Here is a 22,898-nt window from a genome sequence, read left to right as displayed (position 1 = left end):
TACCCCAAGCCCCCAGGAGCTCCTAGAGCTCAATGTTCAACTGGGACCCCCTTATAATAGGGTTGTTCCATGACTCCCAACCTCTCTTTGAAGGTAATATAACCTTACCAAGAGGCTTTGTAAGGATGTCGGTAACTTGCTCATCCATCCTGAAATGGTGGAGCTTGATTGCTCCCCATTTTACCATATCCCGAATGTATTACCTAATGTCAATATGCTTGGAGTGGTCGTGGATCACGAGATTCTCTGTAAGGTGAATCCCACTCTAATTATCACAATATATATATAAAACAGTGGTATCCAGCATGTGCTCAAATAGCTCACTGAAGAGCTTCCTCAACCAAATGGCTTCACAGTAAGCCATGCTCGTTGCTTTGTATATTTAGCCTCAACAGTGCTCAGAGCAATAAATTTTGGTCTTTTGACTCACCAAGAAATAGAAGTGGATCCCAAAGAGAAATGGCATCTGAATTTCCTCTTTCTATTGTTAATTTTAGTTAAAAATGGTATGTTCTATGCTTAGCACAATTACTTCAATGTACTTTAGCAGCCCAATGACAATTTCCAATTTAGTTTCCACTAGCAATCAATTTAACCATTAATCACATTGACAGTGAAAGTAGATAGAACATGAAACAAAATGCAAAAGACAAGCCAAGACAAGAGAACACCAAATTTGGCGGATGCCAAGGAAAAACCTAATGTGAGGAAAACCCCTTGATCAATTCTTCTTATTATTATATCACATGTTCAACATAGAGAGAGTACAAAAAGTCAAAGTTGACTTGCCAAGTCAAAGTCAAAATAGCCCTGTCAAATCTGCAGTCAACTGTAGTCAAATTCAGCCCTAACCACAAGTTCAACAGTGATCAAATCAACAGCAAAATGTCTCCTTTGAAACTTAGTCAAACTCAGCTTGAATAGGAGGTCAAAATCAGCGCAAAATAGTCAACGGATCAACAGTCAAACTTGGTCAACCTATAGTCAAATTTGTGGTCAACACAAGTCAAATAGCCCAGAATTTCTCGATTTCTATGCCAAACAGTACGGCCTGCCAAAAACGAATTTTCCCACATTAATCATTGTCAAGTCTGGTCAATGCTAGTCAAACCCTACAACAGCTCTGAAATTTAGGCTTTGTATTCTACCCAGAAAACACATCCTTCATGCTACACGTGTGAGAGAGAAGAGCTACCCAATATCTATATAAACCAATGAGAGAAGGAGAGAGAAGAATGTGTTAGTGATGATGATGCCAAATGAGGTGAGAGGTCACTTATATTTATTATACAAGTCGTTGAGTGTGAAGTGACATGTCTCTTGGGCTTCATGAGCCTACATGATGATGTGGCCAACCTTGACAATTTACACATGTGTGGGCATAAATTCAAAAACACATTTCTGCTTGTCCAAATTTGATGATCTTTAGATCAATTTTGGTCCTCTCAAAAAGAGGAATTCAATGCAATCATCATGCCCATCAAATGATTTGTCTAAAGTGAAATTTGTCCCTAGTTTCCAATTTTAACATCTATCCACCACATTTCCAGCCCAATCAGCATTGGAATATCCATGTATTCTTAGATTCTCGGCAGTGTATCTCAGACCATATTTGATTTGTAGCTCGGAGATATCTCAACAAATTCTTAGTAGCAACCCAATGTATGTGACAAGAATCAACCATAAATTGACTCAATGTATTTACAGTAAAACATATATCAGGTCAGGAGTTTACTAAGAACATCAAGGCTCCCACAAGCTGTCTATATTCAAAAGGATTTCATAAGACCGAACTAGCAACATCTCCACATAGCTTTTTGAAATTCATTTCCATCAGAGTAGCCATCAATGTGCACTCCACCATGCCACATCGTTCTAACAACTGCACAATGTATTTTCCTTAAGAAAGGAAAAATTCACCTGGCTTTTGCAAATCTCCAAGCCTAGGAAGTAGTGCATCAATCCTACACCTTTCATTTAAAATTCGGAAGCCCACTCCCTCTCATAATGATAAATGAGAGGGCCTACACCTATATAGGACCAAAATTAGTGGCATATCCTTTTCAACCTTGAAGTATAAGTTTGGATTAGTAGAACTCCAAGTAAAACCAAGCTTCAAGAGGTAGTTATCTATCCTCTCATACCAAGCTCTGAGGGCTTGCTTTAACCCATAGAGGGCTCTCTTCAACCTGCATAAATGAGTTCTTCTATCCTTTTCTTCAAACCCTTGAGGTTGTTCCAAGTAGACTTCCTTCTCAAGTGAGTCATGTAAGAAAGCGGTCTTGACATCCATCTAATGCAAGCTCGATCCTTGATTTGCAGCAAGAGCAACAATGGATCAAATAGTGGTGTATCAAGAAATTGGTGCAAATATCTCATTGTAATCAATCATCATGCAAGAAAAGTCATCTAAACATTAGGGACTCCGTAGATTCCTCTGAAGTCAGCAATTTCTCATACTTCACAAGACCATATCAGATGTTGATTACCATCATTATGTCTTTAACTGGAAGAGCCCAAACTTCAACCAAAGCATATCGTGCCAATGCAACTAGGCATATATCTGTAACCTACTCTTCCTGCAAACTGAAAACATGAGTTAACTAAGCCAAAGAAGAATCTCAAAACATGCATACCTTCTACTTCAATCGGTCATCTAGTCTTCTCCAAAGTGCTCCTCATCTTGAAGATGAGACTTCATCATGCTACACTAGGCGAAGAAGTCTTTTCATGAAGTCATCCAATGGAGGATCCTTGAGTGACCCTCACCAACCAGTTGTTGCATGAACTTCTTTATCATAGACTAGATAATTGTTATCAATGCATCAAGTAGACTTCCTTCTTAAGTGAGCCATGTAAGAAAGCAGTCTTGACATCCATCTAATGCAAGCTCCATCCCTAATTTGCAGCAAGAGCAACAATGGATCAAATAGTGGTGTATTAGGAAATTGGTGCAAAGATCTCATTGTAATCAATCATCAGGCAAGAAGAGTCATCTAAACATCAGGGACTATGTAGATTCCTCTGAAGTTTAGCAATTTTTCATACTTCACAAGACCATATCAGACCATGTTGCGAGGGAGCGCGCCCCCCCCCCCCCGATCCCGCTCCCAACCCGCGCTCTGTGCGGGAGCGACTCGGGAGCGGGTCGGGAGTGCGCGACATTCTCCTTAATCTTCATTTTCATCCTTTTACTTAAATTTTTAACATTACCATGAAATGACTCAGGATGTTTGAGAGTGGTTCCGGCCTCATTGGATTTCATATGGAGAAAGTAGAATTTTAGATTTCATTCAAAATCTAGCAAACTTATCAGTTTTTCAGGGTTTCAGGATTGGGGGATTGCAATGTTTCCATTGAATTTTATCATGTATTAGGGTATGAACCTCGTATTTAATCAAGAGCACCAATCCCTCAAGTCAAGATTTTGATGTTAGTGACATTGGTTGTCGAACTCCTCTATCATGACCCTCCTAAAAATGTACGCATCACTCAAACAAAATCTTGACTTGACATGCTATGCTTTTTCTATCTTATGTTAATGCTTGGAGGGTGATATTAATGACAAAGATCCCTCTACAGATACAGAGGTAATGACAAAGATACCTCTGGATATTAATACTTAGAGGGTGATATTAATGACAAAGATCCTGAATTTCCAACAAGACTAAAAAATCAGACATTTCTCGTGGTGGCAAGAGGCCCAATCATAAGAAATAGATAATAGATTTACTTCTCTTTTCTAGCTTCCAGTAGCTTTTATAACTATTGACTCTTTCATCTTTATTATGATATCTTTTTAAACAATATATGACAATTTAAGTTTGAAGTTGGCAATTATAACTCATTAGTAATGAATTATGAATATGATGCTTCATGAAAGTTGAAAGTTGTTTCATTTCATTTCATTTTATAACATTTCATTTCATGTTAGATATTATTTGTTGTAACGGTTACACTTAGCTTACAAGTACAACTTTGGTGATCAATGATGATAAATGTTATATATTGAATTTTGAAAGCTTGAAACTTTAAGATTGATAAATCATGAGACTCAATATGTTGTATGTTACTATGTTACTAACTTGTGGACGTGGTTGATGAAGATTATAACTTCTAGATGATTGTTGTTATATGGTTCAATCTATGTTTTTTTATGGTTTTTATATCTAATTCATTATTCTACATGTTTTTGTTGACATATGTATCAAAATATAAAATATATATATATATATATATATATATAATATAAAAAACGCTCCGGGATTCGCTCCCAAACCAGGAGCTTCTAAAAATGTCGCTCCCGCTCCCACTCCCAAGTAACACTGATATCAGATGTTGATTATCATCATGTTGTCTTTAATCGGAATGGCCCAAACTTCAACCAAGGCATTTTCATACTTCACAAGGCCATATTAAATGTTGATTACCATCGTTATGTCTTTAACCAGAAGAGCCCAAACCTCAACCAAGGCATATCATGCAATGCAACCAGGCATATACCTGTAACCTGCTCTTCCTGCAAACTGAAAACATGAGTTAACTAAGCCAAAGAAGAATCTCAAAACATGCATACCTTTTACTTCAACCGGTCATCTAGTCTTCTTCAAACTGCTCCTCATCTTGAAGATGAGACTTCATCATGCTGCACCAGGCGAAGAAGTCTTTTCATGAAGTCATCCAATGGAGGATCCTTGAGCGACCCTCACCAACCAGTTGTTGCATGAACTTCCTTATCATAGGCTAGATAGTTGTTATCAATCATCAAACTATTTGTTCAAAGAATTATTTTGCATGCCAATTCTTCTTTTCCATCAATCGACCTTCTCAAGTAGGCATCCATATTCACATCAGAGTGCCTAAGGATCCAGCTTTGATTACCAAGTTACCATTTCCAGGGTCCTTACAGTTCCCTCCTTCCATCATACTTGTCTATAACAGAGGATCTTCTCTTAGCCATCCTTCTTCATAATGTACCTGTAATACTCATTGACAAGTACAACCCAAGCAAAAATATGCAAATAACAAAAGCATGATGTCAATTTGCCAAACTAGGGTTTCCATGGAATCTAAGAGGGTGGAATTGTAGGGTTTACAAGTACAAACATGTTGACGGTGTTGGACCCACCAACATGTCAGGGGATCTCCCCGGTAAGAAGTCCCAACTAAACCTTAGACTGTTTGGAGTAGGAGTCCCAGCAATGGGTAGTAAAGTTATGCTTTGACTGCGATAGCATACAGAGGTAAGCAAGATATCCTTGTCGAAAGCAAGTGAATGACCTTGCAGCAAGTCAAGAGAGATGCATGGGGAGGTTCTAACACGCGGAGGGAAAAAGAAGTGTATCCCTTAGAAGCCTGTAATAGCACACAGCCAAAAAGGAATAGACGAGATGAATGACACCACAGACTGGAAAGCAAAATAGTCGACAATCCAAAGTGATGAGTTAAACCAACAACACGCTTCAATAAGATTCATACAATCACATACGGAATAGTCCATACATCAATGCGTAAGTAAAACTACATACATTGCTAAAGTAACCAGAATAGTCGAATTACAATAACAACATATGCATGAAACGTGTTGGCTTTATTATATCATATAAAGTGAAAGTTCCATCCATACATACAACCATGACAGCCACTAGCCCCAATAGTGAGACGTTACAATCAACATCGCCCGCTCCTCGAAAGAGATGTGCTTGCTCTGCACTATGGAGAAGCCAAGGCTCGTCGCAATACTCTCCAAGCCCTCTCTAAGCAATACCTAGCAAAAGTTTGGCTCCCAAAAGCCCTTTCTATGAGATATGAGGTTCTATTTATAACAAAAGGTGGGGTGACCCTTGACATTGCCCTTTTTGACTCTTGGACTACCCTCATGACTCTTCAACTTCATTACATAACTCTTTACATTACATATCACTGTTTGTATTCCACTAATGACACTTGGAATTTCACTTTACATCATGTTTACAAAAATGATACATTTTCCACATATACCCATGTGGGACAAAATTGGCTTGAGTCAGCCAGACAAGACAACACTAAGACTCGAACGGTTGTGGAAAGACCAGCTCATCAACCTCCTCTCTGTGATCCTCGATGACGAACTGATGCCATGCTTGATAGTGTGCAATGGTGTTCGCGTACTCTTTGATGATGTCCTTCTAGAAACGAACTCTAGCCTCCATTAATTCCGGGTATACTGATTTAGAACCTCTGTCGAACTCGTCCTGTAACATGCGCAGCTTAGTCCTGAGCAAGGCCAGATCGGCAATGTACATTTGCATGTTATCTGCGTTGACTTGCAAATCTGCACTGGTGGTCGTGAGCATCAACTGATCAAAGTATGCATCAAGCTCCAGTCTGACTTGGTTCTTCTCTTTGGCCTCGATGAGCGTACCAATCGACGGGGTGTCGTAGTTTCTCACCACGACATCCAAACTCTTGTACGACCATGCATACGCAGCACCAACACTAATGATGAGCGGCAAGAGTTCCTCATAGTTCCAGATCAGACTCTAGATGTGTGCTTTGTCCAACTCTACCTACAGCTTCATCATCTTGTGCAAGTGAAGCGAGGCTCCCTTGTACCTCATTGTCCATGTTTGTACATGATCAACTGCGGCATGTATATCTACGAGTGTTCGTGCTATCTTGGTGCAACGTTGTTAATGACCATGTAGATGGACAACTGCCTTGTGCACGGTGACAAACCTATCATACAATCTCCGCGTGACTGTTTCAAGAGCCGATACTTCAGCAAGTATGGCCATCTTCATCTCTGCTCTGGCGGATCCTGTTGATTGTTCCTCTCTCTGCCTAGCTGCTTGCAACTCCTTAGTCATGCACTTGTTTTCTGCTATCAAGAACTTAACACTCAAGCTCGTGGCTTTGGCATAAGCCTTTATAGCATCGGCCAAGGCGACTAGATGTCTCCATCCATTTGACACAATCACCCGTTCTTCCAAGTGCGTGGGTAATGCATGCTCATCTGAGGTGCGTGCTCTACGTGCTTGTACAACTCTATGTTGTGACTCATCAAAGGCTATGTTGTACACCTCTATTCCCGGATGATCCTCAAGGAGAATGGTATCCCCTTGTTCACTCGGGACTTGCTCTGCTATTGGAGCTGGTGAAGCCTGTGGAGTGACCTCAGTTTCTTTTGGCATGAGGTCGGTATCCTGATCCTGTTTCGGCTTCTCCATCTCCATGTCCATCTGTTCTACTATATGTTCCTCTTACGGAGCAAGTTCCTGTTCCTGTGGTTGCTCACCCTATTCCTCATCTGCTGTTGGTTCAGAGTCTTCAACCTGTATCGGTGCAGTTTGCGTTGTCTGTGCGTCTTGCACTTCCTCCTGTTCCTGTTCATGCTCATGCTATGCTTCCTTCTCTCTTTTGCGCAGCTCTTGTTCTTTGATTTTCTGCTGGACTTTTTGCAACATCCTTTTTACATCTTCCAGTCTTTGCTTCTCTCTCTTTCTCTGCGCTATCCTCCTGTCGTGTTGTCGCCTCTTCACATCCATCTCCAAAGCTACCGTTTCCACAAGTGGGTCTTCCTTAAACTTGTAGCTTTGCTCCGTCTTTGTGGTTTCAGATTTTGTCTTGCACATGTTTGTTGCTTGTTGTTGTTGTTGTTGTAGTGGAGTGGAGTGCCTTGAGTGCTGCTAGCCACTCCACTACAATGTTGACCAGTTCATTTAGCCTAAAGGAGTTATAACAATATCTTCATGGATCTTCCTCTGGCCAATGACATGCCCCATGGATCCAAGGATAGTACACTCTAGCACAGTGGTCCCTGCATAAACCATGTGGGTCGTACGGGTTGAAACTCCTAGTGCCAAACTTAAACTTCCTGAAGTCTACCACCTCGGCATTCGCTTCTTTCAAACTCCCGACCGCGTACAACCCAATTCGCACAAGAAACGGTGGACCATGGTGCCTTCTTCCTATGCAATCCAGCTAATAAGCCTGTCAAGATGTGGTATGCAACCTCCTGCATGAGCAACTTGTCCGTGGCAAACCTCAACAACACATGTGGAGCTTTCTCCGCATTGTACATCCTGATGAAAGTGCCCTCAGGTGAGGTGTACCAATCTGCAATGTTTAGCAACGCCTTCATTGTTGTCTGGGACATGTAGGGTGAATCTTGTTCAAAGATCATCGTGTACAGAGGGGCAATGAAATGGTTAGATATTCTATCCATGACTCCTTGGTAGCTGCAATCTGAGAGCAACTTGCAATATACGTTCACAGCACTCTCTGAAGGTGTCCATGCCCAACCCATGCCAAGAAATTGTTGACAGGCATAGATTGCATCAAGCAAGTAGGCAAACATGAAGAATCTTGCTTGTTGATCCTTGGGCGGACTCCAAGCATTGGATAGATTCACTTCAACTAGAGAGCCAACATGTCGGACCAGTTGAATGGTTTTCCTTCACTTGCCAACTAATCCAACATAGCAACCCAACTTTGCGGAAAGGTCTTTGTACTCCCTTGGCCATACAAGCGACATGTGAAGATGACCAAGAACTAGTATGCCTTCCTGAGTGTCTTCGTCCTGTATATCTAGTTGGGTGTCATCCTGAACTTTGTTGGCTCCTTTACCCAATGCTTCAAGATGTCTCTTGTGTTCGTGTTGTTGTTGGGAGTGTAGAATGGTGCATCCATCCTGCTCACTAGCAATGGAAAATGATATATCTCCTGATAATCCTTCGTCCTAAAGGAAGCAAACCTTGCTCCACTGACACTGCTCAGTATCATTATCTCAGGATCAGTGTGTGAGACAATCCAGTGGATCACATCTGCGCAAGGGAACACGGGAAACTTGCATGCAACCTTGTACAATCCTGACTTATGGATGTTCACATAGACCTGTCGATCCTCCAGATTCTCCTCGAAGTTGCCTGAGAAAGTAGTATTGATGTCTTGCCATGTGATCTTGATGTCCTTCTCAATGAACAAGTGTGTGTCTGTGTACACGGGCAAGCTCATAGACCCTTGTTCAACCACGTCCGCGGTACTACTTTTAACTGTTTATTTTGATCCAACTCTCTTGGAGGCCATGATACCTGTACTGTTGAGAAGCTGCTCAAAAACCTGTGGTACCTGGAGACAGAGAAGACACTCATGGCAAGACAATGTCAGCTAAAAACATCAAACAACTCGAGAAACATTTCGGCAACAAAATGGTGACTGTTGTGCAAGATTGCGTAGCACTGACTTTGGGAAGTTGGGAAACTGTCAGTTGGAACTCCGCATTGCGCAATCCCAGGCTCAGCTGCCAGTGAGGCTGACTGCTAGCTAGAACTGCGCATTGCACAGTTCAGTGAGGTTGATTGCTGACTGAAACTACGCAATGCGCAGAACGGTCAGGCTAGGTTGTTGGCTAGAACTGTGCATTGTGCAATTCCAGTGGGCGGGACTAGGCACTGCCTCCCAAGATTGTGTAGAGCACAACCTGGGGACAGTGTGGGCAGCCTCTACGCAATTTCTGGAGTCAAGGCAGAGCCTTGACTGCCAGGCATGCGCAAAGCATGCTGGGAGAGACAAGATCTGGGCCAAGTCAACCTGGATCTACCCAATGGCAACTTGAAAACATGAAGGACTAAATGTGTGTGTGAAGCTGGTGCAAATCTGAGTGAAATAAACATGCATGCAATCAAGCAAGTGTAGAAATCAGTCAAACAGCAAAACCAAGAAGCTCTTGAAACGAGTCGCTAAAATGGCGACTGTGAGTGCAGAAATAGTGTTATGAGTGCGACACTAAGAAAAGGTAATGCAAAACTTGAAACGACACTTCTACAAGCTAAAATATATTGAAACGCCAGCGGTCATTCAATAAAACCAAGGAAACAGCACTCAAACAAGCGGAAAACTAAAAAGCGACAAAAGGCATGAAAAGCAAAACTTACAGGGAAAAGTTGTGCCAACTGTGCCGAAGGTTCCTAGATGCCTCGAGAATGCCAAATCTCCAAGATTGAGTGTGAAGAATGAGCTCTAAGGCATCGTTTAAATAGATATGGCAAAATTAGGGTTTATGACGTGCATGCCACAAATCTAGGAAAAAGCGACACTCGGCGGGGAGTTTCTAAAAATAGTTTTTCATGTAACTCCTGTTGCTAAAAATAGTTCCCTAAAATCTAGGGATGATTATTCGCTTTTTGCTTTTTGCTTTTTCAAGAAAAGTTGGTTGGCATTCAAAGAAGGATTGCGCAATTCCTGAGGGAATCAGGCAACCTACCGGCACATGCAACGGACAACAACAGGGGAAAACTTCTACGTTGTTTCTAGACTGAGAGACCTTGGCTGACTGGCCAGCTCTGCGCAATTTTCCAAAGCAGTGATGCTGGGTTGCTCTGTGCATTTCTAGGGAGCAGTGCAGCTGGCCAGTTCTGCGCAATTCTGGAGAACAGTGCAGTTGACCTGGGCTGCTCTACGCATTTCTAGAGAGCAATGCAGTTGGGCCAGTTATGCGCATTTCTGGATGGCAGTGCAGCTGGCTAGAACTGCGCATTTCTAGAGAGTAGTCTCGACTGGCCTGCTCTGCACAATTTCCAGAGCAATGTTAGTTTGCCTACTCTGCACAATTTCCAGAGCAATGTTGGCTGACCTGCTCTGCACAATTTCCAGAGCAATGCTGGTTGGCTTGCTCTACAAAATTTGTGTGTGCAAGGCCGTTGTTTGGTTGCTCTGCGCAATTCTTGAGGGAAAGACAAGTTGTCCTCCAGGTTGTGCAGTTTTGCTCGACAGTTGATTGACCAGATGTGAACCAAGTGTTGGGTGTGCTTGTGGTTTACCAACAAGACAAACGAGTTAAACACACGCTGTTAAACCACAAATGAAATCAAATAAGCACAAGTACCTAATCAGTGCGGGATAGTTGCAATGATTTCGAGGGAGGCTCCAAAACAAAGGGCAAAATTTTGGTGGGTGGTTGTAGCCGCTACAACAAAACCCTAGACCTAGGGACTTGATGTCATATTCAAATCATCATCCTCATCCATTCATACTGGGTTTTTCATATACCCTAGACTATCTATAAGCCCTTGAAATCAAGAAATAAGGATTTTTTCTTTATGAGGGAACAAGCAAACTAGGGTTAGGGTTTCCATATGGCTAGGGTTTTTATGTGTCATCTAGGGTCTACAATCCCAGATATCAATACCAATAACTTTCAATATTGAAGACAACAAACCCTAGAACCATGTAAGCAACTAACCCTAAAACATCTCATGTTAGACACTTAACAAATGAATATACTATACATACCTCACAGTTACATACCTCTGTCCTTCATGATCATAGAGGCTGCTACAAGGCCTGCTTCAAACAATAATGTTGCTACCTTAGTGACAGCTACAGGACTTCAAGTTGATCTTCTATCATTGCTTCCAAGGAGACTAATGCTTCTCAAAGACCTTCTTTAATTTAAGTCAAAAGTTGGATGCTCTTTCTATTACTGTATAGAGGATTTCAAGAAGATTGTTCCTTCTCGAGGCTCAGAGACCTTTTCAATCACTGTTATAAGATCACACCTTCTAAATGCCTGTAGCTTCTTCCTTGCAAACTAGAAAACCTTCAAAGGATGGCTACTCTGACCCTGTAGCTTTTTTTTATTTCTCAAAATACTGATGTATATAGCACAAAGTGACTGTACAAGTTCGGACTTCAAATATATATATATATACACCCTTGCTTCGGAACAACTAAATGAATGCTTTTGACAACCACTGAGGTGGCTTCAAAAAACGTCCTTTTACTCACTGTCCAAACATTGAATGTGTATATGTGTGTGTGTGCGCGCGCGCGCTCAAAATGACTGTTCTGCCTTTCAAAATGACAATTCTTATAAGAGAAGAGATCTTCAAGAGCAACTATCATGCCTTTGACAATTGCGGTTGGTTTCTCATCACACTGTCCAGATATATACCAGCTTCCAAGGTTGGCTTTCTAACTTATTGACAAGCTCAACAGAATTGTGATTTCTTACCACCACTATACAAAACTGAGTCTTTCTCTTTAAGGAGTATGACTGTGACTTGATAAATAACCCTTCCAAGATAGGCTTAGAGCACCTCTAAGCAATTCAGTCTGTGATTCTTATGTGCATAGATCTATAGTATGGGTCTCAACCCTCTTAAAAGATGACAGTGGCTAAGTTCTAAGCCCTCCAAACAATGTATTTGTGCTCAGAACTTTTCGGCTCCCTTTCCAAGTGATTGAGGCTTCAAATCAAGCTTTCTGAAATATAACTATGCCCAGAACTTAGCAGGAGACTTGGCTCCTCTTCAAGAGTGGTTGTAGCTATGCTATTAGCCCTCCAACTAGGCTAATTTAAGCCTCCAATCAATTCGATCTTTTCTTATAGTCAATATATCCCTTCACTGACTTAACAAAGCTTCTTCTAATCCTCAAAAAAATGAGATTCACCAATATACAGAGTGTTCTGAAGTTTGGATGTCTGAGGAATCACAGATGTTTTGATCTCTTGGTAACAATTTCAGAACTTGTTCCTTATGCCTGGTACTTCACTCCTCTTGAAAAACTGCTCAGCCTTGAATGGGCTGCTAGACTAGCCATCTTCGGTGCTCCAAAACAGGCTTATATGCCCTTCAACAAACCTCACTCTTCCTGTATATACATGTGGCCTAATCACTGTAACTAGGGCTTCTGATCATGCCCAAAATTCATTCTACTACCTTCAAGGAGCTCAGTCTTATGAGAATGACTTCTTTTGTTTGACTTGAAGCTCTTTGTGATCTTTGACCTACAGTAGGAAGGATTCCTCCAAACAGTGATTGCTTTACTTCTTCCTTGGGCTTGTCTTCACCTGAGCTCCGATACCATGTTAATTTTTAACAATGGTATGTTTTATGCTTACAACAATTACTTCAATGTCTTTTTATTAACCCAATTCCAAATCCAATTTAAATAGCAATCACATTAACCATTAGATCAGCATTGACAGTAATTGTAGATAGAACATAGAAATAAAATGCAGAAAACAAGCCAAGACAAGAGAACACAGATGTTTAGGCTAATGCCAGAGCAAAACCCACATGGTAAAACCCAACAGATCTTCTTCGTCTTAATAGATATCAAATGTTCAGAGAGATAATCCAATATTGTACAACGATAATAAAGTCAAAGTCAAGTCTTTGACTGTCAAACTGTACTCCAAAATCCAAACAACAGCTGATCAAAAGATGCTCAGAAAACCAATCAAAACAGCCAAATGACACCTCTGAAATGTCTCAGGAAACCCGAATTTAAACCTCTACAATTTTGGTCAAGGAGTGCACAGTTGACCTGTGGAAAACACTGATGAACAGAGGGTCTGAACCTGCAATTGATAAGCCCAGAACTTCGGTCTTTCAGCCTTCAAAAACTCACTCAAGAAGCCTTTCAAAAGATCCTTCCAGAATTCGACCAAGCACCTACAAGAGAGAGATGGTCAACACAAATCAACACAGTGAGAGATGGCTGGTCAACACAGAGGAAGAAGACTCCCAAACAAGTCTGCACAGAAAAGACTTCTTTTGCCACAGGTCCAAACTCCTTTGTAGATGAGATGATTGTATGTGTGGTATCAAATGAAAGTGAACACAAAACCCATATTTATAGCTGTTGGCGTGGGTTTGAACTCTGAAGAGACATGACTCTTCACTAGGGCCGACATGAATTCTCCTGGAGTCGACTTGAAGATGGGAATAATTGAGCCGACTTAAAGTTGAGCCATTTGTAGTTGATGAAAACTTCCAATCTTGAGGTGAAGAAGAGTGCCATCAAGAGTGATCCATAGATGAAGAATGCCATCAAGAAGGGTGTAGACAAATGAAGGAATTAAACCCTTAGTTGCCAACTTTAACACGAACACTTCCAGTTAGCAAAAGGCATCAACTTTCAGCTAAATCAAGAAATGTTCCAAAAACTGGTGAGCCTTAGAGCCAAGTTCCAATAGTTTGCAATCATCTTCAAATCACCATTTGTGAACACATCCAATTGGCAAAAGACTTCAACTTCTAGCCAAATTTAGAAATGTTCCAAGAACGGTTGAGCATTAAAACCGAGTTCTACAGTTGGTGGTCAGCCTTAAAACCACCATTCAGTAGAAGACTTTGGCTTCCGCTACCAATTTGGTTTGTGGTCTTCCTTAAACCACTAGATTTAGAGAGCACATTCTAGCCAAATTTAGAAATGTTCCAAGAACCGTTGAGCATTAAAGCCGAGTTCCACAGTTGGTGGTCAGCCTTAAAACCACCATTCAGTAGAAGGCATTGGCTTCTGCTACCAATTTGGTTTGTGGTCTTCCTTAAACCACTAGATTCAGAAAGCACATTCAGCCATTGTCCTGATCCCTCTGCTTGGACTCACATACACCCCTTCAGATTAAAGGGGGGATGGGGGGGAGGGCTGCAGTTAAACAAGTAATCAGTTAGGGTTGTGCTAATGGAATACAAGCTGTCAATGGGAGTCCAAGGAACCTTCGAAGAAGAATCCAAAGGTCACAAGAAACTGTTTATATGTATATCTGATTAGTGAAATGGATTCCACGCTTATCATCTAATTTTGGCCAGCCCAACATTAGTGCTGAGAACATCCCAATCTAAATATAGGATGCAGAATAACCTTTAAAGAAGAATACTTTCTAAATAAATTTATCTATATGAATTGCATGCATGGAATAAAACTGTTACAAGAAATCAATACTTGCTCTCATGCTGAAACATTTCCAAAGTACAAGATGAGGTAAATATTAGCTGCAAAGTCCCACTGAGGAAGCTTTATATGTCAAAATTGGGATCTAGTACAGACATCTGTAACATTCCCTTGCTTAAACTATAATGATACTAGAATTCTGATGTAAATGGAAACTACAGTGTCATAAAATAAGGCTAATTGCTTAAAAGAGAAATCCAAACAACATTGAAAAGAATTGTGAGATGTAATTAGCCAAAACATCAATAATAGACAAAGCAAGATTTTTGTTACTAGAAGCACTTGCACCAGAAATCATAGCAATCTTGCGAGAAGTCAAAAATACCTCTGTATGAGACAGACAAAGCTGAACTGTGGAAAGATTGGAACTGGTAACAGTACATTGACCCTAATCTAACTGCAATTGAAAGACCACTTTTTGATCCTGCAGCTTGAACTAGAAAATGAATCTAATTTGGACAAAAGAATTCATTTACGTAAACTCAGTGAGAAGGGCGGAAACTCTTCTTCTCTTATATATGTAAAGTGGTCAGTGTCGTGCATAGAGTAAAGAGATCTCTGCAAATGGGCAGAGTTATGAAGATTCACGCATGGGAACCACATCCCATAGTTTGCAGATGAGGGATTTATCCAACCTGCATAAATAAAAAGGCTTCGTTTAGGAAATGTTATTATGAGATTGCAACTAGTATAATCAAATATCTAGTCGAACACGAACTAGACTGAGACTTTAGCAATTATTAGTCTTCTGAAATCACATGTTGCCACTCATGTCATGGATTCTCATGTATACCTTATGTGGGAAAATGCATGAATTATGACTTTCTTTAATGTTTTTCCTTCAAAATGCTTAGTAAGCACAGTGTCAATTGCATATCACAGCATGGTGGAACTGACAGAACTCACTAACCGCTTTAGTTTCCACTAGGAATATACAGCAGAGAACACAATGATGATTATAACTGTTATCCATGAAAAAGCCTCCACAGCAGAAATGCATTTTATGTTAACAAGACTCCCTAGAGACACGAGAAAAAAACTTAAGTGGAGAAAATAAGATCTCATAAAGAGCCAAAAATAAAGTGTACTGCAGAAAGTTTCTCCACAGTCAAAAATCAACACACGGCATGAGCGAATACCAAAATTAGTAAGGTAATTGTACAAAGTGCTGGTATCGGGGTTAAATGATTTACTAACCAAAAAGTAAGATGCACCAAGGACTTTTCATTAGGCTCTAACTTGTAATATTTCCGAATCACGCGAATAAGATACATACTTGTCCTAACAATTACACAGATAACGGTTCTCGTGCATCACTGTTGCATGTTGACCTCCAAAGAGATACAGCCACCTTGTTGTCTGAATCAACTCTTATTCGCCTCCAAAACTCCACTGTCAATTTGACCGCTTGCAAGAGAAGCAGCTTTTCTTTCCAACAAAGTTTTAATTAATTCAGTTGCATCCTGCTCCTCCCCTTCCTTGAAAAGGTCATTAATGATTGAACTACAAGAAAACAAGTCTGGAGTGCAGCCTTTTTGCAATACGGTCAAAAGTATACTCTTTGCCTCATTAGGCATGGCTGCCTTTATAAGACAAGATATAAAAGCCTGCACAGACACACTGTCTGGATTACAGCCCACTCGTAACATTTCATTAAAAAGCTTAATAGCTTCGCTCATGCGCCCTTTCATACAATAGCCAACTATCAAAATGGTATATGTAACTTTATCTGCGCGACAACCAGTGTCTTGCATTTCTTCCACAACCTTATTCGCTTCATCGACATTTCCTGCCTTGCAGAACCCGTCAATCACGGGATTATATATAAAAGACCTACCAACAACACCGCTCTCCCTCATCTGTCGTAAAAGATCGCAAGCCTCACTCAATCTATTTTCTTTACAAAGGCCATTAATCATAACCGCATAAGTATATACATTTGGAATCAAGCCCTTGGCCGTCATCTCATGGAAAAGCTTGATGGATTCTTCGGTCTGCCCATTCTTACAGTAACCATCAACTATGGTGGTATACGTAACGACATCACGATCAACAGTTTTCCTGAATAATGAATACGCCTCCTCCATATTGCCTGCTTTGCAAAATCCGTCAATTAGAATATTGTAAGTCATCAAATTGGGACTCTCTCCAGAGACCAACATTTCGTTCAAAACCCCCACTGCTTCATCTAACATGTCTGATCTGCAATAGCCCAAAATAATTGATGTATATGAAACTACATTAGGTCTGCACTTTCCACCAGACTGCATTTCCTTTAACACCCTGTAGCCATCCTTAACCCTGCTGGCCCTACAAAGCCCATTAATAAGGGTATTGAATGTAACAATATCAGGCTTACACCCATAATTCCCCATTTCTTCTAATAACGTAAAACCCTCATCAACATTCCCAGCCCTGCAAAGCCCCTTGACTAGAGTATTAAATGTATACAAATCAGGGCATATGTTTCTGCACAAATAGTCTCTGAAGAAACCCATAGCTGTCTGAACCGGTTTATTTTCAATCAACAAGTTCAGAAATCTATTATATGACAATATGGAAGGTTTGCAGTTGTAATTCTCGGCCTGTTTAAAGAGTTCTATAGCTTCATCGACCTTACCGGCGCGAGCCTGGCATGTGACCAAAGTAATAAGAATCGAATCCATAAGGAAATAGCCACTGTTTTTCATGTCCTCCAGAATCCCTATCGCAGCCTCGAAAAGCCCCGCGCGACTGAGTGCCACAATGATAGCGTTGTATGTGTTGGGCAGGTGCTTAATGCCCAACTGGGTTTTGGTGAATTTGAAAAAATTAAACCCTAATTCCAGGTTTTTTAGGCAGATAATAACGTTCATGGCCTGGAGAGGAGTCAGGCCCTGGCTGCTGCACATTGACTCGAGAGTAGGCTCCAAGGCCGGGTCCCAACTGCTCCGCGACTTAAACATGGAGCATATGGATGTGACGAGGTTCGAACCTCTGACCCTAGAAGTGCCATGTCTGAGATCCGTGGCTGCATTTTCTGTGGGTTTGGCATCCTGACATCTCGGTTCCGAGATGAAAGAGCTGATGAGTGCTCGGCGTGAGACAGTGGTAGCATGTGACTGAAAAACAGTAATGGTTCTGGGCCGACACGAAGAGGAGGAGGGTGAACACAATATCATTTCATCAACTGCATTTGCTTTTGAACAACCAATTGCTGGAAAGCATCCACAGCATGGGCGAAATCCCTGGTTTTCAGAATTTGTGCCTGTAACCTGCTTCCACGGTAGCCTTCAGGCCTAGCAAATTCAAGTTAGTGTTCATCGCCAGACTCAATCTTAAACTCCAGCGCATTAGTTACATGAAACTGAAATTTATGTCAAGTGTGATCTAGAAATTGTTTGAAGTATTCGTTCGGTCACATGGAACTGCGCCCACTGAGCTAGAAATATAACGTGCTTCCGAAGATGACATTTGCTGAGGGGAAAATAACTGGAAGAATTTATAGGTATTTATGGTTTCATTGCAAAGTGAAGAATTTGCGACATAAATTTTAGGTTTTATATTTAAGACGTAAGGCGTTCTCTGTTAAATAAATTTTGTTCTCTTTCTAAGTGTCATTATTTTGCACCATTTCATTAGATGATATGTTACATGATTGAGCCATGTTGAGTCGTTCTATTATGCTTGGGTAGTCGATTGGTTTTATCTATATATAATATATCACCATTAATTTAATTCGTAGTTACGTCGTAAAGTGTTCCCTCTGAAATAAACTTTGCTCTCTGCTTATGTGTCATTGCTTTGCACCATTAGATGATATATTAGACGATTGAGCCATGTTGAGTTGTTCAATTATGCTGGGATAGTCGATTGGTTTTATATATATATATATATATATCACCATTAATTTAATTCGTAAGCAAGCATTTAATTTATTTATGATACTAATTCATTGCATGACATTGTTAACGGATGCTGGGTGGCTCTCGAGGCACACCTCCAGATGTGGTAACCTGGCTCCTAGTTGCTTCCCCCCGACGAACGGAAATAGTGCAAAATCCATGCAATTTCAACGTTTCTCGGTATCTAGACCCTGCTCTGCACCGAATTACCAAGAAAATCCTAAATTCCTTGCTGGCTTGGTTGCTACGCTGTAGTACTGTGTACAATTTTGACTGCATGGAGGTTCTCCACTCACCGTCGGCTTAGGTAATGTTTCTTTTTCTAAAATTGTTGGTCAGTTTCTTTCCCTTTTATTTTCTGAGCTATATGTCTTCTATCGAGCTAAACCCTAACAGGCAGGCTATGTTCGTAGGTAAAGAGGGCAACCACCAGGGTCGTTGGCTCCAATAATTTACCCAAAAGCGATGATTTTCCATTCCCAGGTTGGCATTCAAGTAACTCTTAGTCTTTCACTGCAGTCTGTCTGTCATATTTACCAGTCTTCAGAGGACTACGGTTCGGTGAACTGTGTATGGGAAACCTCCAAGGTTCTCGACCTGCTCTTTATTGTATGATGTTTTTCTTTGCGGTTTCGTACTTGCAACATCTCTGAGGGTTTAGGCCCCAAGCCTTTCCTCGGTTGGGTTGCGATATGGGTTTTGTTTTCTGAATCGGTTACCATACTCAAACTGTACATTATTTTTACGTTGATGATGTTAAGCTTGTTTATAGCTTTGTTGCTGCTTGTTAATGAGATGTACAGAATACTATTTAATCACCATCTCAATTAATGGAGTTATACTTGTTGTTAACGCTGCTACTTACTTGTTTAATATGACAAATTTATTAGTTATCTACAGTTCTATTACAACAAGTTCGATCTTGTTTTTGTTTTGATTTGACTGATGGCACACAGATTGAAAGATTGAAGGGTTAGGCTCTCCTTGCCGCTAAGGTTATGCTGACAGTTTAATCCTTGTTTTATATTGCGTACGAGTCCCTTGCTCCAGACATTTCAATCGAGCATCATTCATTACTACTTTAACAATAGCATAGACTGTATTGTTACCTGGAGATGAAATTCGTATATCTAAATCAGTTTTAAAGTGTCTTTTCGGTCACAAGTTAATTCCAAAACTGGTGTGTATTTCCAACCCTTCTTTTCGGCTACCCTCTGAGAGGGGTTTCACTCTTATTAATCCTACATACCTCTTTTACATACCAGGGTGGAAACCCAATACCCCCTTTCCGTTGTTATGCAACTATGATCGTACATAGGTGCAGTTCTATCCTCAGTGTGGTGGCAGGATCGTCTCCTTACAACACTCTAGAATGTCAAACAAATATTTTCATGTTAAATTGTTCTGTTTCTAAATGAATTTCAATAATCTACATTGAATTCCTGTGTTTCCAGAACTACAACAGGATACCGTCATTTAATTATAGAATACTTACTTAATTAGTAAACTATTCTGATATTGAAATTTTTTTTCTTTATCAAATCATGCTTCACAGCCTACATACCCCATCACTACTATGTTTCCAGAACATTCATATACAGATATAGAAATTATTTCAATAACGGTTCCTGTTTTTTGTTTAGAAGAATTTCCTACGATATCACATACGTTCTCCTAACTGTAATAAAGCCTTATATCACATGGTTAATTCATCATATAATTAACAGGAAAATATCACTATTTATCTGCAGTGTAGGACAATCAGAAGATGGAATAAGGATGGGACTACTCCTCCCTTCCTTCCAACAAATTTGACAATTACAGCCAAATTCCCCCCCTAGCTCCACTTCGAGCACAGTTTCATAGGTAGACTATCGGAATGCCTTCCAAGACCTCAAGACCCTCCTGGCCTAGTCTAGAATACCAGATTTAACTCTGATCGGAGAGTTTCCACTAGCTCTAGCGAGCTCAAGACAACCCTCTTGGAAGTTTTACTCAAGCTCTCTCTTTCAGGTAGTTTTCTTCTCCTTCTGACCAACCCCTGCTTGGTCCCTCCTGAGATCTTCTATATCTCCGAGGTCAAGGAAACTTTTCTATCTCCCGGGTCAAGGAAAAGAAAGGAGATAACTGCCTTTTCCCAACTGTGTCTGGAAATTCAGAATTAGTTAATGAGTCCCATCTGCATGCCAACTTCTCAACTGTTTTTTTTCTTTATTACTTCTATCTAACAAATCAATATTTGTTATCAATCATTGTTTTTCTTAAATGGTTTCATTCACAATAACGATTAAAAAGTCAATGATAGAAATTCACTTTCAGATCTGAAGGTGTTACAGATAATCTCTCCTTGGGAGAGGATTTCAGGGGCCTAGTCAATGTCCCGTGTGGTGCTGAATGTGAGGAGGTGATTTATCTTTCACTGAATTGTCCATTGGGAGAAGATTTCAGGGGCCGTGTGCTGAATGTGAGGAGGTGATTTATCTTTCATTGAATTGTCCATTGGGAAAGGAATGATTTTAGGGGCCTAGTCAATGTCCCCTGTGTGGTGCTGAATGCGAGGAGGTGATTTATCTTTCACTGAATTGTCCATTTGGTAAAGTTGTTTGGGAAGAAAAATTTCCTGTGTATATAAGTAGTTCCATAATCAATTTATTAATTGAATGATTATAAGAAATTGGGTTTGTGTGTATTTATCAACCAATCTCATAGAAAAATAGTGCACTTCACTCTTAATTTGATTTTCAACATTTAATACTAAAATAGCATAGTTTAGAAATGTATATTTTTCAATGCTCAAGGAATATAGTTATATTTTAAAACTTATCGGTAGAATAACATTCTTTTTTAAAAATAAATAAATGTTATATCATTAAAAATTTACAATAAATCTTTAAAAATAAATAAATGTTATATCATTGAAAATTTACAATATTATTTGTATATTTATTAGTTTGATAAGTAGAGTAAATGTGTCCATATAAGTTTATTGGGCTTATATCAATTACATTTAATAATGTAATTTTCCTAGTAAAGAACACAATTATTATATCAATTACATTTAATAATCTAATTGTACTAGTAAAGAATACAATTATTGTATGATAGTTAGTTTTATAAACGATAAGATAATGATCAATATCAATAATAATTTGAAAAATGAATATGGCAACTTCATCCTTATATGTAAAAAGAAGTTTAAAAATTAAGTTAAATTTTTAAAAATATTTATCTATATTAACATATTTGATATAAAAATAGTTGGTTAGTTTTTTCTAAAATTATATTAATTTTTATAAATTTAAACATCTTTATAAAAATGTAAAACGTTATGGACTAATCAATCAATGTTTTACAAATTTATTTATTTTTCATAAAAATATCTCAGTGGTTACGATTTTAAAACTAACATTGATTCTCCCAGATCTTTACTCTTTAATAAGCATGGATGCTTGAATTTTTTGGATAGAACCTTATATATAAATTACGTTTAAGGTGCAGCCAAAACCAAAACATGATTCAAGGTTTCATAAATTCAGATCCAATCTGATACTGCTCCAACTGCAAATATTGGGCAGATCAAAGGGGGTCAATTTAAGGAATTTAACTTGTGATATGGCCTTCAAACTATCTGCCTCTATCACTGGAGCAGCATGGATTTTATTAGCTTCTTTGGTTTTTGTATTGTTGCAGGCTTCCGTGTGTTCTTCAGCCAACAACAACCCAATTGACAACTACTGGAACAATGGAAACTGGAAACAAAATCGACAGAAGCTGACAGATTGCGCCTTAGGCTTCAGAAGCGCAACCAAAGGAGGAAAAGCAGGACAAATATGCATAGTCACCACCCCAGAGGACGATGCCGCAAATCCACCAGCTGGCAGTTTGAGATATGGGGTGACACGTAAGAATCCACTGTGGATTGTTTTTGCTAAGGAATGCATTGCTTGATAGTCTCAGGTTATCTGCAAAAGGCACACCCATCAGAGATGATCAGTCATGAATATATCAGTAAATCTGACCAGCATGAAATGTTTCTTGGTTTAGGGTTTCTTAGGGTTTTTCATTTTCTTGGTTTAGGTATGGAACTCGAAAAGTTTCAGGGCTTTTCCAGTTTATGATCTCGAAAAAAATCAGTTTAAGTCAGTTTATTTAAGTCGTATAGAGAGTCGGGGATAGACTGATAGTATGCTTGTAGTTGCCTTTCGCAACAGCTTTAAAAAACTCCTCCTTCACAGAGGTTGACTGCTCCACCTGTTTTTTTCTTTGCTGATTTTGGATGATGTGAATTTTGTG

The 22,898-nt window shown here is 39.8% G+C and overlaps 1 protein-coding gene across 1 annotated transcript; it reads right to left on the bottom strand.

Moving 5' to 3' along the window:
* Nucleotides 1-15,976: 15,976 nt before the first annotated feature.
* On the bottom strand, nucleotides 15,977-18,194 carry LOC149209875 (uncharacterized). The gene has a single exon (XM_089396526.1). It carries the CDS (start codon nucleotides 17,880-17,882, stop codon nucleotides 16,086-16,088), a length of 1,797 nt encoding a protein of 598 aa, XP_089252652.1. The 5' UTR covers nucleotides 17,883-18,194; the 3' UTR covers nucleotides 15,977-16,085.
* Between the last annotated feature and the right edge of the window lie 4,704 nt (nucleotides 18,195-22,898).

The sequence above is a fragment of the Pinus tabuliformis genome, chromosome 1_2 (genome assembly GCF_031772625.1).
Source record: "Pinus tabuliformis cultivar Carrire ecotype Pingquan chromosome 1_2, CPIR1, whole genome shotgun sequence".
Classification (NCBI taxonomy): Eukaryota; Viridiplantae; Streptophyta; class Pinopsida; order Pinales; family Pinaceae; genus Pinus; species Pinus tabuliformis.
The sequence above is the reverse complement of the archived record's forward strand: the minus strand, read 5'-3'. Positions and strand labels throughout refer to the sequence as shown.